This window comes from Budorcas taxicolor, chromosome 5 (assembly GCF_023091745.1).
Source record: "Budorcas taxicolor isolate Tak-1 chromosome 5, Takin1.1, whole genome shotgun sequence".
NCBI classification, from domain to species: Eukaryota; Metazoa; Chordata; class Mammalia; order Artiodactyla; family Bovidae; genus Budorcas; species Budorcas taxicolor.
In genome coordinates, this window is record NC_068914.1 from 18,787,336 (window position 1) to 18,808,794 (window position 21,459).

A 21,459-nucleotide genomic window follows, 5' to 3' on the forward strand; every position below is an offset into this window, starting at 1 on the left:
GGCAGTCAAAATACCCTGAATTCCCTCATAAATCTTACAAAACAGTGTTGAGGGCATCTGTAAAGTACCCCCTTCAGTCCCAAAGCTGCAATCTACACGGAGATCCGGTGTCCAGTTTTAAACAACACAGTGGTAGGGTTAAGAAGTATAACGGGGGGATGAGTGGGTTTTACTCTTGACTGAGTCAGGCCATGTTGTGGGAAATCCCCCAGGTGAGCTGAAAGCAGCGCAGAGGAGCTGGCAGGAGGGAAGAAGCCCTCTCTTCTTTCAAATACAGTCTCATTTATCATTGTAGCCACCAGGATTCCCAGAAGCATGCAAGAGGGGGCTTTCAGAATGGTTTCAAAGGGGTCACCTCATTCCTGCAGGGGCAAGCCCAGGAGAAGCCAGAGCCTAAAAGCCCTAGAGGAAAGGTCACATTCAGAGGCCACCCCAAAATGGGTCACTGCAGTGGCTTCAGTCACCACCCCCCAGAGGGGACAGGCAGAACTTTTGAAGGACTTGTGTTTGCCTCTGGCTATCCTCCTTTCTGCTCTTCTCCCCAGCAGAGGACACAGAGTGGAAAAGCCTCGGGCCACTGATAAGAAGCCTGGGAGGCTGAGAAGAAAGACCCTCCAATAGGCCCACACCCATCCATTTTGAGGGCCAGCAGCCTCACTCCTTGGACAGGACCAAGCGCTGTCTGCAGACTCTTCCATTTACATAGCCTGTTTACATCCCTAGCAGCCTCTGACCTCACCTCAGTCCTGTGGACAAAGGATTATCCTGAGCCCCTTTTCCAGGTGAGTCTTAAAGAAACAAAGTAAACTGCCCGCAGTAGTTCTCAGGCTCAGGACCCATCCCATCCCCCTCCATCAAGATACCAGTGACAGATTCAGTTCAGTTCAGTTCAGTCGCTCAGTCGTGTCTGACTCTTTGTGACCCCATGAATCGCAGCACGCCAGGCTTCCCTGTCCATCACCAACTCCCGCAGTTCACTCAGACTCACGTCCATCAAGTCCATGATGCCATCCAGCCATCTCATCCTCGGTCGTCCCGTTCTCCTCCTGCCCCCAATCCCTCCCAGCATCAGAGTCTTTTCCAATGAGTCAACTCTTCGCATGAGGTGGCCAAAGTACTGGAGTTTCAGCTTAAGCATCATTCCCTCCAAAGAAATCCCAGGGTTGATCTCCTTCAGAATGGACTGGTTGGATCTCCTTGCAGTCCAAGCGACTCTCAAGAGTCTTCTCCAACACTGCAGTTCAAAAGCATCAGTTCTTCGGCGCTCAGCTTTCTTCACAGTCCAACTCTCACATCCATACATGACCACAGGAAAAACCATAGTCTTGACTAGACGGACCTTAGTCAGCAAAGTAATGTCTCTGCTTTTGAATATACTGTCTAGGTTGGTCAAAACTTTTCTTTCAAGGAGTAAGCGTCTTTTAATTTCATGGCTGCAGTCACCATCTGCGGTGATTTTGGAGCCCCAAAAAATAAAGTCTGACACTGTTTCCACTGTTTCCCCATCTATTTCCCGTGAAGTGATGGGACCGGATGCCATGATCTTCGTTTTCTGAATGTTGAGCTTGAAGCCAACTTTTTCACTCTCCTCTTTCATCAAGAGGCTTTTTAGCTCCTCTTCACTTTCTGCCATAAGGGTGGTGTCATCTGCATACTACAATTTAAAAAAACGATGCCAATAACAGTAGTGATTAGTATTATTACCATTTGTGAGCATCTCTTATGCGCCAGGCATCTGACAGGTGCTTCGCTTCTATCAGCTCATTTGTCCTTCAGAATGACCTGAGAATTAGGTGAGGACACCCCATTTTACAGGCTCCAAGAGGGTAATAACGTAGGAGATCATAGTGCCAGGGACTATTCTAAACACTTCCATGTGCATTACATTCAGTTCAGTTCTGTCGCTCAGTTGTGTCCAAATCTGCAACCCCACGGACTGCAGCACGCCAGGCTTCCCTGTCCATCACCAACTCCCAGAGCTTACTCAAACTCATATCCATTGAGTCGGTGATACCATTCAACCATCTCATTCTCTGTCGTCCCCTTCTCCTCCCACCTGCAATCTTTCCCAGCATCAGGGTCTTTTCAAATGGGTTGGTTCTTCCCATCAGGTGACCAAAGTATTGGAGTTTCAGCTTCAGCATCAGTCCTTCCAATGAATATTCAGGACTGATTTCCTTTAGGATGGACAGGTTGGATCTCTTTGCTGTCCAAGGGACTCTCAAGAGTCTTCAACACCACAGTTCAAAAGCATCAATTCTTCAGTGCTCAGCTTTCTTTATAGTCCAACTCTCACATCCATACATGACTACTGAAAAAACCATAGCTTTGACTAGATGGATCTTTGTTGGCAAAGTAATGTCTCTACTTTTTAATATGCTGTCTAGGTTGGTCATAGCTTTCCTTCCAAGGAGCAAGTGTCTTTTAATTTCATGGCTGCAGTCACCATCTGCAGTGATTTTGGAGCCCAAATAAATAAAGTCTGTCCTGTTTCCATTGTTTCCCCATCTATTTGTCATGAAGTGATGGGACCATATGCCATGATCTTAGTTTTGTGAATGTTGAGTTTTAAGCCAACTTTTTCACTCTCCTCTTTCACATTCATCAAGAAGCTCTTTGGTTATTCTTTGCTTTCTGCCATAAGGGTGGTGTTATCTGCATATTTGAGGTTATTGATATTTCTCCCAGCAATCCTGATTCCAGCTTGTGCTTCATCCAGCCCAGCGTTTCTCATGATGTACTCTGCATATAAGTTAAATAAGCAGGGTGACAATATACAGCCTTGACGTACTCCTTTCCCAATTTGGGACCAGTCTGTTGTTTCATGCCCAGTTCTAACTGTTGCTTCTTGACCTTCACACAAATTTCTCACGACGCAGGTCAGGTAGTCCGGTATTTCCATCTCTAAGAATTTCCCAGTTTGTTGGGATCCACACAGTCAAAAGGCTTTACATTAGGCAATCTCAAAAATCCCATGAAAATGAGCGCAAGAATCATCTTCCATTTCAGAAACATGAGAACTGAGGCTCAGAGACATCAGGTAAATTGTCTGAGGCTGCACAGCTAGGAGGTAGAGCTGGAATTGGAACCAAGCATTCTCGCCACTGTTGCACACCTCTGGCAGCACAGATGACACCCCTAGGGCAGCACACCTAGGGAGGGTCAGAATCCCATTGAGACCCCTGCCACTGACAGTCCAGGGCCCTTCCACCCAGCTCTCCTGCCTGGAGCAGGGCCTCAGGAAGGCTTTGGATCCTGTTGGCGGCCACCTCCTTTCCTTCTAAGAGACAGCTCTCTGAGAATCAACCCCCAGAAATAGGGCGCAGGGGGACAGACTCCTCCACAGTGGCAGACAGCCTGGTCATGCTGACAGAGCTGGCACCCAGCCCAACCAAACCTTTTGGCCAGTTTTTCTCTCTTTGCCTGCTGCACGCTGGCTGAAACAAGCCCCCAATTCTCATTTTCTCCCTTGAGCCCCATTGAAAGTGCTGAATGGGAGAGAGAGGAGGAGCCTGGAGGGCAGGAAAGCAGGGGGTGCTCGGTAAGCCCTTCTGCCCCTCCAGGAAGGGTGAGAGGAGCTGGCTAGGGGTGAGGAGAGGGGTGCTGGGGAGTGGTTCTGAAGTTGTAGGGCAGGGGTAACCTAGCAACCACTGGCTGATGCAGTCACAAAGCCACAGGCTTTCCCACAGAACTGACAAGGCTTCCCGCTGTCTTGTCCTTTGGCTCTTTCCTGCTCCGGCAGCGAGGGCTACTCACCCACATACTATAGCGGCCACTTTCCTTGGTGAGTGCAGAGGTCAGCCAGCGGGAAGGCACAGAGGGGGAAAGGGAAGTTCTGTTTCTGAATTGGTATCAGCCTTCAGGGCCCTTGTGCCTGGCCAACTGGGAACCCAGGGGCAAAGGGAAGGAAGGTCAAGGGCAGATGCAGTGGGGCCCAGCCTGGCCCGATCTGGCAAAGGCAGGCCAGGCCCGTTAGAGGCCCTGTTGACCTCTTCCCAGCCACTGTGTGATATGACCCACAGTGGCTTATAAAATCAATGAAATAGTTTGATAACGACAAAACGAAGACAAAAAAGTAGGATGACACTATCAGTATGTGTCATATACAACAAGGGCAAGAACTGCTTCAGTTTCACGTACACACACAAGTAAATGCACACGTGTGTGTGAACTGGGTTACGATATAAAAATGAGTTTCTTACGATGGTCACAGTCAAAAGTATTTTTAAAAGTCTCTATCGTGTTGATTCCTTTTCCTGTAGGCAGGTGGGTATGTGCTTGTAAATGCCCTGTCCTCAGCCCTGCAGCATCGAAGTGCTCTAGAGCAAGGGTCCCCAGTCTCTGGGATCTAATTCCTGATGATGTGAGGTGGAGCCAACGTAATAAAACAGAAATAAAGTGCACAATAAATGTAATGTGCTTGACTCATCCTGAAACCCTTCCCCCTGACTCCCCGACGTGTGGAAAAATTGTGTTCCATGAAACCAGTCCCTGGTAACAAAAAGGTTGGGAACCACCGCTCCAGAGCCTAGCCTCTTCATCAAGGATGTCCAAACTCCCTTCAAAGGATGCCCTACCAGCTAGTTTTGTCTTTAGGGAAAGATTAGGAGACTGAGTAAGGATGCCTGGCTCCTTGATCTCAAAGTCTCTCCCCTTCCCCAATCTCAGGCAGTGCCGTTTGCTCCCCTCCACCCTAACCTGATGGAAGCCTGGCCCTGGGAGAATCTCTGGGGTCCCCTGCAGATTCTATGACTCAGAGGGTTAATTCTCAGAATGTGCTGATTGCTGAACCCATCCTCGGCACCTGCAACCCCAGCACTACACTTAGAGATTCATCGTCACCTTGAAGTGTCAATTTGGCTTTGACGTTTATCTTTCATTCATGTCATCTAGCTTATTTAGTCATATGACGAATGCCAATAAAAGCACCTCTGAAACCAAGAGCTAGAAGACCACCAGCAAGACATCCTGTGTGCTCCTCTCCTCCCCCTGCTCTTTATCTGCCCTCAGAAATAGCCACTACATGAATTTTGCAGAGTTTCATTGCTTTTGTCTCATTACCTTTATGATAATTCTGCTTGCTTTTGAATTTTATTTTTAAAAAAGGATCTCAAGCTATATGGTTTTCTGCAATTTGCTTTCCCTGACTGTTCATTACATTTGTAAGATTCATCTATGTTGTTGCATGTAGCTGTGGTTCATTCATGTTCACTGCAGTATAATGTTCAATTGTCTGAATGGGCCACAGCATATTCATCCTCTCTTCTGCCATTGGACATGTGAACTGTCACCAGGTTTTTTAATTCGAACAGTGCTGGTTTGAATATTCTTACACACCTGCAAGAGCTCCTCTGGAGTATATTTCTGCGACAGTAATTGTTGGGTTATGCTGGGATATGGCATGCGAATGTTCCGTTATAGGGCTTCCCAGGTGGCGCTAGTGGTAAAGAACCTGTCTCCCAGTGCAGGAGACATAAAAGATGCGAGTTCAATCCCTGGGTTGGGCAGATCCCCGGGCAGAGGGCATGGCAACCCACTCCACTATTCTTGCCTGGAGAATCCCATGGACAGTAGAGCCTGGCAGCCTACAGTCCATGGGTCACAAAGAGTCCAACACAAATGAAGTGACTTAGCACGCACACACATGCAATTGCTGGGTTATACTGGGATATGGCAGGCAAATGTTCAACTTTATAAGCTATTGCCAATTTTTCCCCTAAAGTGTCTGTTCCTGTTATGCATCTTCAACACTCGTATTAAGAGCACCAGTCTTTACTCTGTTAGAGGCCCCCCAATGGCCACAGAAGTGAGGGCCCAATTGGCAGAGCATTCACTGCCGAGGTAAGGTCCCCAGTGCCTTCCCTGCTGACGGAGGAGGTGGAGGGAGCTGGGGAGGGTAGAATACAAAGGAACTCAAAACTTTGAGGGTCCAAGAGGAGGTCACCTTCCCTCTGCTATCAGTCAGGCGCCCAGTGGGTTCTCAGGCCTGAGTTAACACGGGTCACAGGCAGGGCTCCTCCTGGGTCGAGAGAGGCCGTGGTGGCTCGGGTCAGGAGCAGAAACATTCCGGGGGTTTCAGCGGGTGACTTCCACTGTTAGTTGGGGGCAGGGGAGGTCAGCTAACAGTGACGTTCAGGGAAGGTTTACTTTATTTCTTTAAGTCCCAGATCCCCTAGAAGCGAATCGAGGATGGAACAGGAAACTCAGGGACCTGGTCATCGAAAGCTTCAGAGGGCCCCGGGGCAGAATGCCTTGCTTAGCATATCCAGAGTCCATCTACACACCTCCAGAGGGCCTCCCTTCAGCCAGGGCCGCCAGAAGGGGAAGCAGACAGCGAGCAGGCAGGTGGTCCCACCAGGCCCCTGGAGGAGAGCAGCCCACCCCTGGATCCTTGCTGGACAGACTCCATCTATTCCTCTGGGGGAAGGCACAGCATCCTCAGGAGAGGGAAGGGGTGTGGGTGGAGGACGGAGAACCTGAGACGCTTGTCTCCAGTGAAGTGAAGTGAAGCGAAGCAAGAGCTTGAAGCTTCCCCACAGCGACGCAGCCCAGATAGCCAGACCAACAGATCTGCAGCTCCCAGGGGGGCCCTCACGGGAAGAGGACTGGCTGGCCTAGTCTGGCTTTGGCATCAGCTCCTGGATGCTGAGTCTGGGCCAAAACTGCTCCTGAGGGCAAGGCGGGGGGCGGGGGGCGGGCGGTGGGTGACAGCCTATAGCTGGCTTCCCCTGGGCCGCCCACTGTCTGGCTTGGGGAGAGGCCCGCACTAGGGTCAGCCCCCTGGCCCTGGAGGTGCACAGAATGTGCCTGTGCTCCACCGCAGGGGTCTGGACGGGGAGGTAGGTCTACAGCTTCTCCTTCTGGCTTCGGAAATGGTCTCGGAGAGAAAACTGGGGTCCTGGGAGATTCCATCTGAGTTCTCTCAGATGGATCCTGGCTCCCTACTCAGGCATCGTAGGAAGACTGAAGGTTCCCCAGGGCTGGATGGCATGGCTGAGAAAGGACCTTGGGAGAGGCCCAGCTCTAGTGACATGGGGTGGCGGTGGAATCTGTTAAGCAGTTTTCAGAGTATCTCAGGAATGGACTCCCATAATCTCGGGTGGGCACTGCTGCCTAAGGCTCCATTTGCTTCTCCCTGGCCCTCTCCTTTAGTCCAAAGGCTGAGCCGAAACAGGAAAAGAAGTCCGGTTGCCGGCCAAGGAGCCACGGGGACAGCGGGCCACAGAAAGAACCGATGATCCCAGGGATCATGGATTTCAAGCTGATCCAAGAGGCAGTGAGGACATCCAAGCCCCAAACTCCCAGTGCCTACCGCTTTGGTCGCCTCAGCCACCACTCCTTCTTCTCCAGGCACCACCCCCAGCCCCAGCACGTGACCCACATCCAAGGTAGGGCTGGGGTAGGCCAGGGCCTGACGGTGGGGGGTAGGGGGCTGCTGGAAAGGGAGGACCCAGCCATTCTTGGCTAAGCCAAGACCTACCTGGAGCAGAGTGGATTCCAAGAGCAGACTGCACAGCCCTACAGGATTTATGTCACTGCCGATTCTCCCAGCTTACAAATCAGAGAAAGGGATGAATATTCTGTTCCAGAGCTGTGCTCTCTTCTCTGACTCAGGCCATTTCATCCATTCAGCTATTTGTTCATCAAAGATCTAATCAGTGTGAACTATGAGTCGGGCACATTTTCAGGTCCTGGCGTTATGACCAAGCAAGACAGATGGTCCCTGGTCTCAGAGAGCCAACCTTTAGTGAGGAAGAATAGGAAGGTATCAGAAGATTGGAAGTGCCAAGGCTATATACAGAGCCAACATCATGATACTCGAGTAAAGACTAAAGGAAGACAGGGCATGACCCATGTGGATCTCAGGGGGAAGGTGTCCCAGGCAGACGGAAGAGCCTCCTGTTGGAGAATAGTGAGGACGTGGGTGTGGCTGAAGCAGAATGAGGAGGAGGAGAAGTGAAACACATTAGAGGCAGCAGGGCCCACATCGTGTGGGCCTTGGAGCTCACCATGGTCATCCTTAAGCCACCTCACTGAGTCAGATGGCAACCATCAGAGGGTTGAGAGCAAAGAAGTAACAGAAGGGCTCTGCTGGCTTCTGAATGCACAGTGGCTTGGACCAGAGAGATAGCAGTGGAGGAGTTAGTGGCCCTGCTCTGGAGAGATACAGAAGGCGAGGCCAACAGACTTGGCTGATGGATTAAAATGGAGTATGAGATGGAGAGAAGAGTCAGGCTGACTCCCAGGTGTTTGGTCTGAGAAACTGGGAAATTGGGTTTGCACTAAGATAGAGGAGCCTATAGACGGGGCCAGCGGAGGATGGGAAGGGTCGGGGTTTGGTCTGAGACGCTGGGAGATGTAGCATGTGAGATGCCTCTTGGAAGTCCAAGGCGGGTGGGTGGGGAAGCCCGAGGGGAGGTGCCAAGTAGGCAGTCGTGTCAGTTTCAGGCAGAGATGCAAATGTGAGAGCCGCTCAAACGGGAGTGGCGCGTTTGAAGAGGTGTGCTGGCTGGGGATCGTCAGAGGACACTGCAGAGGCTAGGGAGGAGAGCCTGGCGTGAATCTGGGGACCCCAAGGTTAAGGGGTCGCGGAGATGAAGGAGAAGCCGCAGAGCAGTGACTGGTGAGCTAGGAGGACCCGGGAGAGAGAGGGGTCCTGGCGCCAGAGGAAAGTGTTCCGGGAGGAGAGAGTGAGAAACTGAGGTTAAGTCCTAACCACGCTGCTCCCCAAAGCTTAACCATCTAACGATGCCATTGCATACATACTAAGTCACTTCAGTCACTTTGCTACCCCATGGACTGTAGCCAACCAGGCTCCTCTGTCCAAGGGATCCTCCAGGCAAGAATACTGGAGTGCCATGCTCTCCTCCAGGGGATCTCCCTGACCTAGGGCTCAAACCCACGTCTCTTTCGTCTCCTGCATCGGCAGGCGGATTCATTACTACTAGTGCCACCTGGGAAGCCAGTGATGCTACAATCACACACAGACCTTAGCCTGGAGGCTCCTCACTTGTAGACTGTCTCTCACCACCCCCAGGCTGCCATGCACTCAGACCTGCAAGGCTGACAGGTGGCATGAAGTCTTATCCAGAGGGTCTTGCCTCCTGTGGTTTGAGCCCAGGTCCTTCTCACCACAAACTGTGGCTTAACGCCCTGCTCCCACTCCTCTGCTTGAAGCTGCCTGCCTCTGTGTGCTCCACACACTCTGTGCGCTCACACCTACACTTCGTTACCCTGTAAAACCAAAGGGACCCCCAGATGAGGGTCCCAGGTCGCCCGGGTTCTCCTCTCCCCTTGGCCAGTCTCACTATGTGACCCTGAGCCCACCCTTTCGCTGCCATGCTAAGTGTGCCTAGGGGTGAGGTCAGAGCGTCTGAGAGGCCCTCCCAGCCCTAGCCATCTCTGGGGTTGTGTTTACTGGAAGAAGTGGGGCTGAGTGCTTCCCTGCCCACTAGCCTCCTCTCATTTTCCTGGAGTTCTTGGGGCCCACTCAGGTCCCCTTCCCCACCGCCTCCAACCCCTAACAGATCTCACCGGGAAGCCTGTCTGCGTCGTCAGGGACGAGCTCTCTCTGGCCACCTCTCCTCAAGCCACACTCTTATCCCGCTATCTGATCAGGATGCCCACCATCTCAGTGCCTGTTGGAGACCCGCAGTCCAATCGGGACCCCCGGCTTTATTCTGGTGGGTACTGGGGCCCTCTACCTTGGGGCTATACCTGGCCCCAAGGGCTGCCTGGCTTGGGCAGGTGCCCGAGAAGGAAAAGGCCATGGCTACTAGGTGGGTGGGGGTCCGAGGTCCTCAGAAATGTACCCCTGCTTGGCTCTGAGGTACCTGAGGAGTCAGAAAGAGCAGAGGACAAACAGATCTGGGCAACAGACATGTGACTTCCAGCTCTAGCCAGGAACAGTATTGGAAATACTGAATTTTGTAACCTGTGTGCTCAGGCACCGGCCAGTCAGAACAGTTAGCCATAGAGAGTGCTGGGGCAGCATTTCAGAAGCCTCCACTGGGGCCAAGCCTCTCTCTTTCCCCAAAGAGCAGGGAGGATCCTGGAGAAGGGGCAGAGGGGCCCAGAAGGCTTCCTGCAGTGCTCTTTACCAACCTGGCCAGGAGTCACTCAGTGTTGTAGCAACGGGCACAGCCTATCAACCTAATCTCTGCCCTGGCTTCATTTTCCTAAAAGAGGCAAAGCTAATCTATATCACAAACATCTCGGTACACATAGCCAAACATTCTCCAGCATTTCCCAGCTAAGACACAGGCTGGGACACAAATGTCAGCAGCAAGCACTCCCACCCACCCTCCAAATCCTTCCTTCAAGGGCACCACTTGCCCTGTGAAAATACCCTTCCCTTTAAGATGCTGGGTGGGAGGGCAGGGAGGAGAGGAGGCTCTTCCACCTACCCCCTGTCCACACTCGGCACAGGGAGGGTGTACCGGGAGACCCCGGGGATCTGTCGGCCAGATCTTGCCCTCTCCTCCCAGAGGCCTGGAAGAAGGAGTTGAAGGACCTGGCTTCCCGGGTGGCCATCTTCACCAAGGAGAGTGAGCTGAAGAGCAAGGAGGTGGGTGCAGAACAAAGGAGCTGTCCAAGAAGAAATGAAATGGACCCGCTCCTTTGTAACTAAAGCACTCCCACGTGGTTCCAACCACACCAGCACAGAGCAAACCTTCTCAGGAAGGCGGGAGGCGCTGCTGTTGGCAGAGGGGAGGGGTCCCTGAATACAACCCAAGGGACAGGGTCACAGGGAGGGTTCAGAGGACACAATGTACCTGGTGGAGAAATCCAGGAAGGGTTCATAATTTAGAAGAGGACAGGGGGAGGTGTTCCTGGTGGAGGCACATGGCACAGATGTTCACTCGCAAGCTAGAAAATACAGGACAGTGTCTTACAAAATGGAGGGTTTAAAAGTACAGGAGATAAGTGGGCAGCAGTGAGAGAGGAGTCGGAGGGGGGCCGACTTTGGATGTGGGCAAGATCAGCTTGCTTCTCATTTCTGAACTTAGTTTCATGTTTTACCTGACAAAGGCGTGGAGAATCACTGAAGGATTTCAGAGAGATTGGGAGTAGCCTGAGTGCTACTTGCTGATAAACCAGTAAAGACAAGTAGGAGGCAGCTTGGCAAGCCACAACTAAAAGATCCCCCATGCCGGAACTGAGACCGAGCACAGCCAAATAAATAAATATTAAAAATAAATAAAATGGGGAGAAGGATACTACCAGTCTTAACTGGAGTTCCAGGGGCAGGAGGTCCCAGGCCTCATGCCCACCTGGCTCGGGAAGGTTGTCCAGGGCAAATAAAGGATGCTGAGCTGTGGGGGCCAGGTTTGGGGGCAGCGGAGCTAAGAATTAACGAAGGCAGTGGGGGTCTTGGTACAGGATACTATTTTCAAATCTCTGATGGGCTGAGGGGAGGGACCTGAAGGAGGGCCTACCCAGGCAAGACCGAGGACCATGGGGGTGGGGGCAGCCGACCGTCAGTAAAATTCCAGGAGGAAGAGCAACAGCTATAAAGGAAGGGCTGCCCCCACCGGTAAGTGGGGTCTAAGACAGGTTGAGGCTGGCCTGGTTGACATCCTGGGTCCCTGGCCGCCTCCTCTTCTTTTTACCTTTTCCTCTCTGCTTTCTCTTCTTTCTCTCTGCCTGGAGTCTCTGGCCACATTTTTCCCCAGCAGAAGGAGGAGCCTCAGCGGGAACAGGGGGCAAAGTACTCAGCAGAGACTGGCAGGCTCATCCCTGCTTCTACCCGGGCCATGATCCGCCGCCACTCCCACCAGGGCCGAAACCAGCCTGCGAGCAGAGATGGAGGAGACCAGACCTTTGTCCTACAGGATCAGGAGCTGCTGGTGAGGTGCTGGGAAGGCTGGGGGCTGTGGACCCTATGGAGGCCCTCATCTGAGGGCAGAGAACTTGGTGGAACCTGCTCCCAGGCTCATGAGGATCCGACTAGGACCCTTGCAAAGTGCTTTCAAGTATGGCTTCTCCCAGGGAGAAAGTCTTGTCCCTGAGACCCTAAGACTCAAAAACCTCAGCTCTGGGAGTCAGGAGCCTGGATTCCAGTCCCCAGCTGCCTCTAGGTTTCTGTGTGAGCCTTTCCCTTCTAGGGACCTTAGTTCTATCATTTAGTCAAACTGGAAGAACAGGTGTTTTATCATAAGGTCTGGCCCCATGGAGATACTTGATAAGTTAAGGAAGGGGGAGCCACAGCAGCGGAATGAGAAGCATGGAGGTGGAGGTCTGCCTGGAGGTGGAGGCCCTGCCTGGTACATCCTCACCACACCCAGCGGGCTCCCCCCACAGTCTGCAAAGCTGGTCCCAGCCAGGTTCCCACACTCTGGAGGAGTCTGGTCTGTGCTGGAACAAAGCATGAAGACCCCTCCTCTGTGTCTGAGTTTCCCATTAGGGCCTGGGAGGCACGCAGGACTCATACCAGTGGGCAAGGCAGTGCGATAGTCCCTGTTCAGAGGTGCACGTGTTCTCCAGCAGAGGCCAGACTGTGGCGGCATCTTGACACCTGCCCCGTGACCAGCGCTTTAAAGCATGCGGTCCCCTTGGAGCCTTACGACAGCTCAGGGAACAGACAGAGCAGATAGGGCAGGGATCCCCACTCCACAGATGAGGAGGCTGAATCCCTGCCGGGTGATGGCCCATGGCCCAGGTCCCCGGAGAAGGAGTGGCCTAGCAGGGGCTCAAATACAGTGCTTTCTCCACCATAGGGCGGCCTCACCTTGCCTGGAAGTAGGTTCTCAGGTCCTATGGGGAGGGGGCACAGGGCAGGTAAGTTGGATGCGGAGAATGGAGGAGGGCCCCAGGCCGATGGGGGGTGGGGGTCACCTCAGTAAGCGGGTTCCCTGGGGGAGAGGGGAGGCAGCCTAGCAAGCAGAGGCCTGGGGCAAGGCCTGGCCCAGTTTCCACTCTGCCAGGGACGTGGCCGACCTGGGGAGACTGGCCACCAAACACTGAGGGGACCCCACTTTCCTAGGACTCCAGGAGCTCCACCACCCACTGCAGGCCCTGGCTCTACATGGCCGCCGCCGCCGTCAGCAGCCCAGCCTAGGGAGCCCCCGTAGCCCTCCTCAGACAGGCCTGGATCTCCTGCCGCTGACCCTTTACTGGAGGATGCAGTGGGGAAAGGGTCCTGAAATAGCAAAGATGTGGGAGGTTGAGTGGGCTGAGAAGGACCCTGGGAGCGAAGACAGCCCAGCCCTGGGCAGGAAGGGGCTGCCAACTAAGCAGTGCACAGAACCAGCTGGCTCCAACCCTCAAGCTGTCCACAGGGATCAGCCCACCTCTTTGCTAACATCTCCAGACTCTGAGCTTGGGCGCTTCAGGGAGGGGAGCCCCGCGAGGTCCCTGAAATTCCCACACCAAGGACCCAGGCATTCGGAACTCGGTGCGTCTCTGAGGAGCTGCCGGCTAGCTCTGACCTCGCCTTCCCAGTGAGGGACCTTGGGGTACAACCACACAGGGCTCAGGGATGGGGGGTCCAAGAAACTGACTCTGAGGCTTCGATCTGCCACAGCATGTCTGCCAGGTGGCCTCCTCAGATCCCTCATCTGTCCAGGAAGGGGGTGAAGAACCTTCCTCCAGGGCTGTTGGCAGAGAAAGCTTTCTACAAAGTGTGAAGTCCATGCAGAGGGTAGGCAGGGACTGCAGAGGGTAGGCAGGGACCGTCGTGGGGGCCAGTCTAGCCAAGGACGTGGGGAGAGAATACTTTATGGGGAGGGGCTGTGCTGCCGGCTAGAATGTACTGTCCGGCCATGCTGACCCAGGCCTGTCCTCCTGTCCACAGATACTGGAACTGCTTTCACAAATTCTGCAGACAGACTCCTTGAATGCTATCCAGTTTTGGCTACTCTACGCACCCACCAAGGGTGAGGACATCATCCTGGGCCCAGGTCCTCATCTGAGTGGAGGCTGCTGAGGGCCGTGTCCTCTGGTTCTGCAGGACTCAGAAGTCACTCGGCTCCCATCCCATGGCCTTACACGGGGGCTGCTCCTCCTTTTTGGAGCCACAAACTAATCTTTTCCAGCTAGACAACATCACTGCCCTCTCCTCCACAGGGTTTCCATGACACTGCTTCTTAGAACGAACCCTCCTGCATGCTGACCACAGGATTTGGCCCCTGGGAGGGAGACAGACTGTCCTTAATCCACCTCTGTGGGAAACACACATGCACAGAGATGCAAATACACACACGTAAGAGCACACACATATGTGTACACATGAACGGACACACACATTCATGCTAATATACGTACATAAGAGCACACACGCATGTGTACACATGAATGGACATATGCATTCATGCTAATATACGTACATAAGAGCACACACGCATGTGTACACATGAATGGACATATGCATTCATGCTAATATACGTACATAAGAGCACACATGTGTGTGTACACATAAATGGATATACGCATTCATGCTAATATATGTACATAAGAGCACACACGTGTGTGTACACATGAATGGACATATGCATTCATGCTAATATACGTACATAAGAGCACACACGCATGTGTACACATGAATGGACATACGCATTCATGCTAATATATGTGCATAAGAGCACATGTGTGTGTACACATAAATGGACATACGCGTTCATGCTAATATACGTACATAAGAGCACACACGGGTGTGTACACATGAATGGACATACGCATTCATGCTAATATACGTACATAAGAGCACACGCGTGTGTACACATGAATGGACATACACATTCATGCTAATATACGTACATAAGAGCACACACGTATGTGTACACATAAATGGATATACGCATTCATGCAAACACACTCATAGGAGCACACACATGTGTACACGTGAATAGACGTACACATACACACTGGGATGGTGAGTGGAAAGTGTATCTAAGTAGAGGGGTGAGGGACAATGAGAGCCAGAGAACTGGTTGGACGAGAGAGTGGAGGAGGAAGGGGAGGGAGGCTGGTCCCCAGCAGCCTTCCCAGAGGGCCAAGGGGCGTGATGGCAGGTACACCAAGAATAAGGTACACACGAGCAGGTGTATAAAGGTGTGGAAGGCTGAGGCATGCTGCACATATAGGGGCTGGAGAGATGCATGGCCCTCCCCATGGACTCCTGTGGGGCAGAAGAGCTGGAGGCCCTGCTGCTGCCCGTCCCATCCCACAGCAGGATGGGGCCCAAGGTCTTGCCCCTGAGCGTCCTCCCCCCACCTCGGCTGTGCTTACAGAGAAAGACACGGCACTAGGGCTCCTGCAGACCGCGGTGGCTCAGCTCCTTCCCCAGCCCCTAGTGTCCATCCCAGCAGAAAAACTCCTGAACCAGCTCCTGGAAGTTCAAGACTCACTTCAAGAGAGGCACCAGCTACCCTACAGGTGGGTGTCATACCCCTCACCTGCCCCTCTGTTCCTGGAATTGCTCCCCCATATTCAGCCACCTGTCCGCCCAGGTGTGGCCCGAGGAGGCCCGGGGAAGGAGGCCAGAGCCTGGGCTGCCTGTGCCTGCACTGGAGGAAGAGGCCCCACTCTCCCCGGGACCCCTGGTGCCACCTGACGGCTCAGAGGCTTTCTCTGCCAGACCAGACTCCAGAGGCCTGCTGTGGAGGATATCAAGGGGAGAAGCAGGGAAGGCGGTGAGCTGCATCACTTGTAGCAAAACAGAGCTGGATAAGCCACACACATCAAGCTCTCCAGGAGCTCCTGGGCCTTGGGAAGACACAGCAGAGAAGGAAGGGTCACATACGGCAGGCAGAAGTAACTTTGTGCTGGTACTAAGTCATCCAGATGGCTGAAAGAAGGATTAATGACCAGCTGGGGAAGGGGAAGGTGAGGGCAGGCTGCATGCAGCAGGGCCTGAGTGTCCACTGTATGTGCCTGACATGGCTGGGTGTTTACCACATTTCTAGTCCATGCAGCCACCCATGGAGGCAGTATGGCTTCCCATTTTACAGATGAAAAGACTGAGGCTCAGGACAGTTGAATGACAGCCCAAAGTCACCCGGGTGGGCAGCAGAAAAGCTGGGACTCATATTCAGGCTTGGGCTTCTCAGATGGCGCTAGTGGTAAAGAGCCCACCGGGCAATGCAGGAGACATAAGAGACAAGGGTTCGATCCCTGGGTTGGGAAGATCCCCTGGGGAAGGGAAATGACAACCCACTCCAGTATTCTTGCCTGGAGAATCCCATGGACAGAGGAGCATGTCAGGCCATAGTCTATGGGGTCACAGTCAGACAAGACTGACACTTCTTAGCATGCATGCAGACTCAGGCTTATCCAACTTGCCAGCCCAGCAGCACTCAGTCACCTAGGAGCTGGTTGGAGAGGCAGATGCCCAGAGATTGCCACATAGTGGAGTCGGGGTGAACATGGGGATGTGTATCTTGAACAAGCAAATGCAAGAGTAGGGCAAGTCAGGAGTGAGGAGGGCTGGGAAAGCCAGGAACTTGAAGCGATAGGTAATGTGAAATTTGGGAGTGGCTGGAGACTGGGCAGACTGAGAAGGAGGCGGCAGGATGCAGTGCTGGCTTGAAGGTGTTAAAGGTATAGGTGCTTGCTCTGGCCCCATACTTGGTTTTCTTGTTTAGCTTGAGACCAGTGGAGACACAGTGGTAAAGCAAGCCACCTCCCATCTGTGAGCCTCAGTTTCACTCTTTCAAAAACCCCCTCTCCTAAAGTCATAGAGAAGAAACATTACATCGGGTGCATCAGAAGGCTTGCAGAGCCTATACAAGATAGGAGCATTATCCATGCTTGTCAGTAATTCACTAGGATTCCCACCTACAGGAAAGCAGCAGGCCAAGGGAGGGCCAGTGCAGTGGCCTCTCTTACAGCCCCCTAGAGAAGGGCCTTGGTTCCTTGTGGCCACAGTGAGTGACGGTGCTGCAGTTGTTGGGGTCCTGCTCAGAGTGGGGCCATCCCTGGACAGATACCTGCTGGCTCTTCTGCCTTTCCCAGGGGCACCTTTCCTACCTCCCCGCCCGCCCTGTCACTCAGCTGGCTGTCTGGCTCCAGCCTGACCTTCCTAGCTTTCCTTGTGTTGGTTTTAGCCAATCCCCGAAGAAGATGAAGACACCACCTCTATCAAAAAGCGAAAAACCAGGTAAGAGTCCCCACAGCAGGGCACTGGGGGGGCTCACTGAAGCCCACCATGGCTAGATCCCTTGGGGGATTCAAGGACCCCTCTAGAGATGGGCCCCTGACCAAAGAAGCTGCTCATTTTATCCATCCATCCATCCGCTCAGCAGATCCTTAGTTAGTACCCAGGTGCTAGCCTCTGGGAATCACTAGGGGAGAACTCAGAGATGGGTTCTGCTGCCTCGGAGCTTACATCCTAGGGAGAGACGTGCAGACCACAAAGACATCTGAGGGAGACGGTGCCATAAGGGAAATAACAGGGCAATAGAAGAGTCAGAAGGATTGAGTGGGGGGTTGCGGGGGCATGGAGAAGGGTCCACTGAGCCGAGAGGTAGAAAGGATCCAACCCTCTGTCGCAGGGAAAGCCTGCGACAGGCTTCCACTGCCAGGTGTGTGGGTGAAAGAGCAGGCGGGCGGGCCAGGGTGGCTGGACCCTTGTGGGTTGGGAACAGTGGGAGGAAGTGGGACAGGTAGGCAGAGCCAGCCCACAGGCTGTGGCCTTCCCCGCAGGGAAGGTCAGGCGTGCGGTCTCACGCAGGCTGCATGGGGTTCACTGGAGGGTTATCATGGCATGGGGGGACCCCTCGGGCGGCCGTGTGGAGAATGAACTGTGGAGGCCCAGAGGGGATGAGGGAGTAGGGGGCGCCTTAGACCAGGGCAGGAGGGCAAAGGGAGGAAGGTTGCAGGGAGAGAAGACAGGTATTCTTGATGTACACTGCTCTCCCCCCCAGACTGTAAGAGGTCCTGTGTGCCAGGGCGAGTGTCTGACATAGAGTGGGCACTGTGCAGACATCTGTGACCTGGATATAGTAGTGACACCCAGATGTAGTAGAGGGTGGAGGTGAGGCTGGGGGAAGGGAGTCAGTCCCTCCCAGGTGACCGGGGAGCCTGAGCAGAAGCCTGGCCTGACCTGGGCACCGGGGCCTGGAGCGGGGAGCAGGGGTCTCCCCAGATCTCCTAGGCAGCTCCCTGACACTCTCCTGCCTGCCGTGTCCCCCCGCCCCATCCCAGAGAACATTGGAAAAGCTCAAGTTCTTCGAGTGCACTCCAGCCAGAACCCAGAAGAGAAAGCGGCAAAGGCAGAGGCCTGAGGAGTTGGCGCCTCGCTCAAGAAGAGCGCCTGAGTTCGAAGACTCCGTCCCTAAGCCCTCATCAGCAGTACTGGTTTTCCTATCACGTGGAGCCCATTAAACTACTGTCTTCCCCTTAAGAGGACAGTTCCACTCTCCCATCAGCAGGAGGTCTCTGTGCTTATGTAGTTTGCTCCGGGAAGGGGGACGAGCTGAACCAAACCATCCCGACTCCCTTGGAGAAAGCCTCCCTGTGTGGGGCTTCCTTGCTTCTGTTCGCTTCCAGAGAGTCAAAGGGCAAGGGGTACACAGGTCTGTGCTCATCCCTGAGCCAGGGCTCACAGGGCTCTGGGTAGATTATCGCGGAGGTGGGGAATTCACAGGCCACTTTAGAAGACTCACCCATAGCAACGATTGAATTCCTACCAGACACTGGGACAGGACTAAGGCACTAGCTACTGATGAACACTCTGAATTGTTGTGAGCACTTTATATGTGGTACTGTATCTGATGCTCACCCAAACCCCAAGAGATGGAGAACCACTCTCATTTTCTAGATAAATAAACTGAGTGACTGTCAGAAAGGTGAATCAGCTTGCCCAAGGCCACATAATAAAGTGAGAACCCAGGAGCCAAACACAACACGTCTGCTTCTAGAATTCCTGCTTCTATCTGCTTATCTCTGCTGCCTTGTGAACAGTTCAGTTCAGTTCAGTCGCTCAGTCGTGTCCGACTCTTTGTGACCCCATGAATCGCAGCACGCCAGGCATCCCTGTCCATCACCAACTCCCGGAGTTCACTCAGACTCACGTCCATCGAGTTGGTGATGCCATCCAGCCATCTCATCCTCTGTGAACAGTAACTCTCCCCAAAAGTTGGGCTTACATTCAGGACGAGCATAGAGTTAGCACAACGGTGGCTGACAAAATCGAAAAGGAAAGGGATATCACATAAATATGACCCAGATGCAGCTGGGGTATCTGTATCCTTTAAGATATAGAGAAGATGGCCCTGACTCTCTGGGAATCCAATGTCTTCCTCGAGATTTCTGCAGATTTCTTGGTTGGGGCTGGGGGACTGGCATTGAGTATTTACAACGCCATGGTCACGATGGCTCTGAGCTCCTACTTCTACTGACTTGGTTCCGTCCACAGGTTGTGGCTCCATTCTACACCCCCAGCACTGCTGCCATTCTCCCTGTGTTAATCCAGGGAGCCCCTTTCACACAAAACTTGCGCTCACCAGGCTTCAATCAAGAAGAGGGACTGGGTGCGGATTTGCTGTAAATCCAGCAAAAAGCTTCGTGGTCAGTGTAAAATTGTCCTGTTTTTAAAAGGTCCTTGGCTACTAGGGATGTTTCCCTGGTGGCAGCATCATATGTGACAACTATGCCCTGGGACTTCCCTGGCAGTCCAGTGGTTAGAACTCCATGTTTCCACTGCAGAGGGCACAGGTTCGATTGCTGGTCGGGGAACTAAGATCCCATATGCCCAGTGGCCCAGCCAAAAACAAAACATACAGACGAAACCAAAAACTATGCCATCTCTCTGACTTCCTCCTGCTCTGTCCTCAACCCTGCCACCAGTTTGCCCCCAGAAAGCCCACAAAATTTTTTCAATTTTTTTTCTTATAAAAATATACACAACATAAAATGAACCATTTAAACCACTTTGAAGTGTACATTTCACTGTTTTTTATCTATATTCACACCACTTGCAACTATCACCATCAGCCATCGCCAGAGCTCTTTACATCTTGCAAAGTTGAAACTCTGAAACCCGTTAACAACTCCCCATTTCCCCCTTTTCCCAAGACCTGGCGCTCTACTTTCTGCCTGAGTCTGACTACTCTAGATACACCGTATTAGCATTAGTAGAATCATACATCTGCCCCTGCAGAGTATCATAATTTTCTTATTCTCTGGAGGGTTACCTCCCCTTTTAAGTTTCCTAGGGGATTTCCCAGGTGGGTCCAGTAGCTAAGATTCCTCACTCCCAATGCGAGGGTCCTGGGTCCAATCCCTGGTCAGGGAACTAGATCCCACAGGCTGCAACTAAGAGTTCACAAGCCACAAGGAAGATCAAAGACCCCTCATGCCACAGCTAAGACCTGGTGCAGCCAAATTAAAAAACATATATAATTGAAATATGCAGAATTGAAAACACATATGTAATTTTTAAATGTACAACTATATAATGGAGACACTTGCTATTTAAAAAAGTCTCAAGGTATAGCCTCTAAAAAAATGTCAAGGTATAGCCTCTAAAGAAAAAACTAAGTTTCTTAGCCCATCCTTCACATCTATTTATTTTGCTTTCTCCATCTTGTGTTTGCTTTTACAACTCCCTGCAGAATGCTTGTGTCACTGTATTTAAAGAGAAGACATTCTGGGTCTGGCTTCTTACCTGTGTATTTTGAGGGTAGACTCTGAACAGATGAGATCTTTCTCAGCAGCTCTGCAATCTGTTAGGAGAAAGATAAGGGAACCGAACTGAACCAAGCGCACATAGAAACACTGTGGAAATAAACACACGACATGCTGCTCTGTTGCAAAACCACAGATGGCTAACCTCTGGTTGCCTAGGATGATCTGATCTCACTCAGGGCTCACAGCAACCCATAGGTAGCTTTCACAGGTAGAAAAATCCAAGGCTCAGAGCAACAGTAACATCAAAATTCACACAGCCAATAAGTAGTGGATTCAAACCCAGGGCTGCGGGCTTCTCAGTCAGTGCCCCTTACTTCCTGCCAGCTGCCGTCTCTCAGGCTCACCCCAAGGCCCACTCGTCTCCAAAGAGAGAAGTGGACCCATCCCTCACTTCCAGTCACTTCATCCCCTCTTCCTCCTGGTCCCTCTTCCTCCATCTCTGGAATATGGAGCTCAGCAGGGTTTGCTGACTTCCTGGCCCTCTTTAAAGTCCTCCAACAGGCTTGCCTACTTTCTCCATGTTTTAAGGGAGTCACTGCTGACTGCCCAAGGGGCAGCCAGCTGGGGGAATTGGAAGGTTCCAGACATCTCACAAAGCACAGTCGTCACTGGCCTTTCTGGAAATGCAAGTGGCATCAGGCCTGCCTGCATTATCACTTGCACAGAGCGCCCTCTTGACCTAAGGTCCTGGGCAGGTTGGAGGCCGGGCTGGTTACTGGGCTGTGGTATTTAAGCACAACTTGGCTTTGCAGAGCTTCTGTGCTCTGCTTAGCAATGCTTTCTGTCTGAGCCCCTGTTTGGCCATCAAGGGGACTTCTGCTGGGTGTC

The 21,459-nt window shown here is 52.6% G+C and overlaps 1 protein-coding gene across 1 annotated transcript; it reads left to right on the plus strand.

The window, feature by feature from the left end:
* The first annotated feature begins 5,794 nt into the window (after positions 1-5,794).
* Positions 5,795-18,224, plus strand: TBATA (thymus, brain and testes associated). The gene is made up of 10 exons (XM_052639729.1): positions 5,795-5,841; positions 7,153-7,388; positions 9,528-9,683; positions 10,488-10,567; positions 11,245-11,253; positions 11,676-11,849; positions 13,796-13,877; positions 15,231-15,375; positions 17,046-17,098; positions 18,145-18,224. Exons 1-10 carry the CDS (start codon positions 5,795-5,797, stop codon positions 18,222-18,224), a joined length of 1,062 nt encoding a protein of 353 aa, XP_052495689.1.
* The last annotated feature ends 3,235 nt before the right edge of the window (positions 18,225-21,459 follow it).

What these genes read in the sequence shown, in the direction of transcription:
- TBATA (XM_052639729.1), top strand. Translation starts at nt 5,795, where the DNA reads ATGGCCACAGAAGTGAGGGCCCAATTGGCAGAGCATTCACTGCCGAG. An exon ending in GCACGTGACCCACATCCAAG is followed by an intron (nt 7,389 to 9,527) that starts GTAGGGCTGGGG and finishes AACCCCTAACAG; the next exon opens with ATCTCACCGGGAAGCCTGTC. An exon ending in AGGCACCAGCTACCCTACAG is followed by an intron (nt 15,376 to 17,045) that starts GTGGGTGTCATA and finishes TGTTGGTTTTAG; the next exon opens with CCAATCCCCGAAGAAGATGA.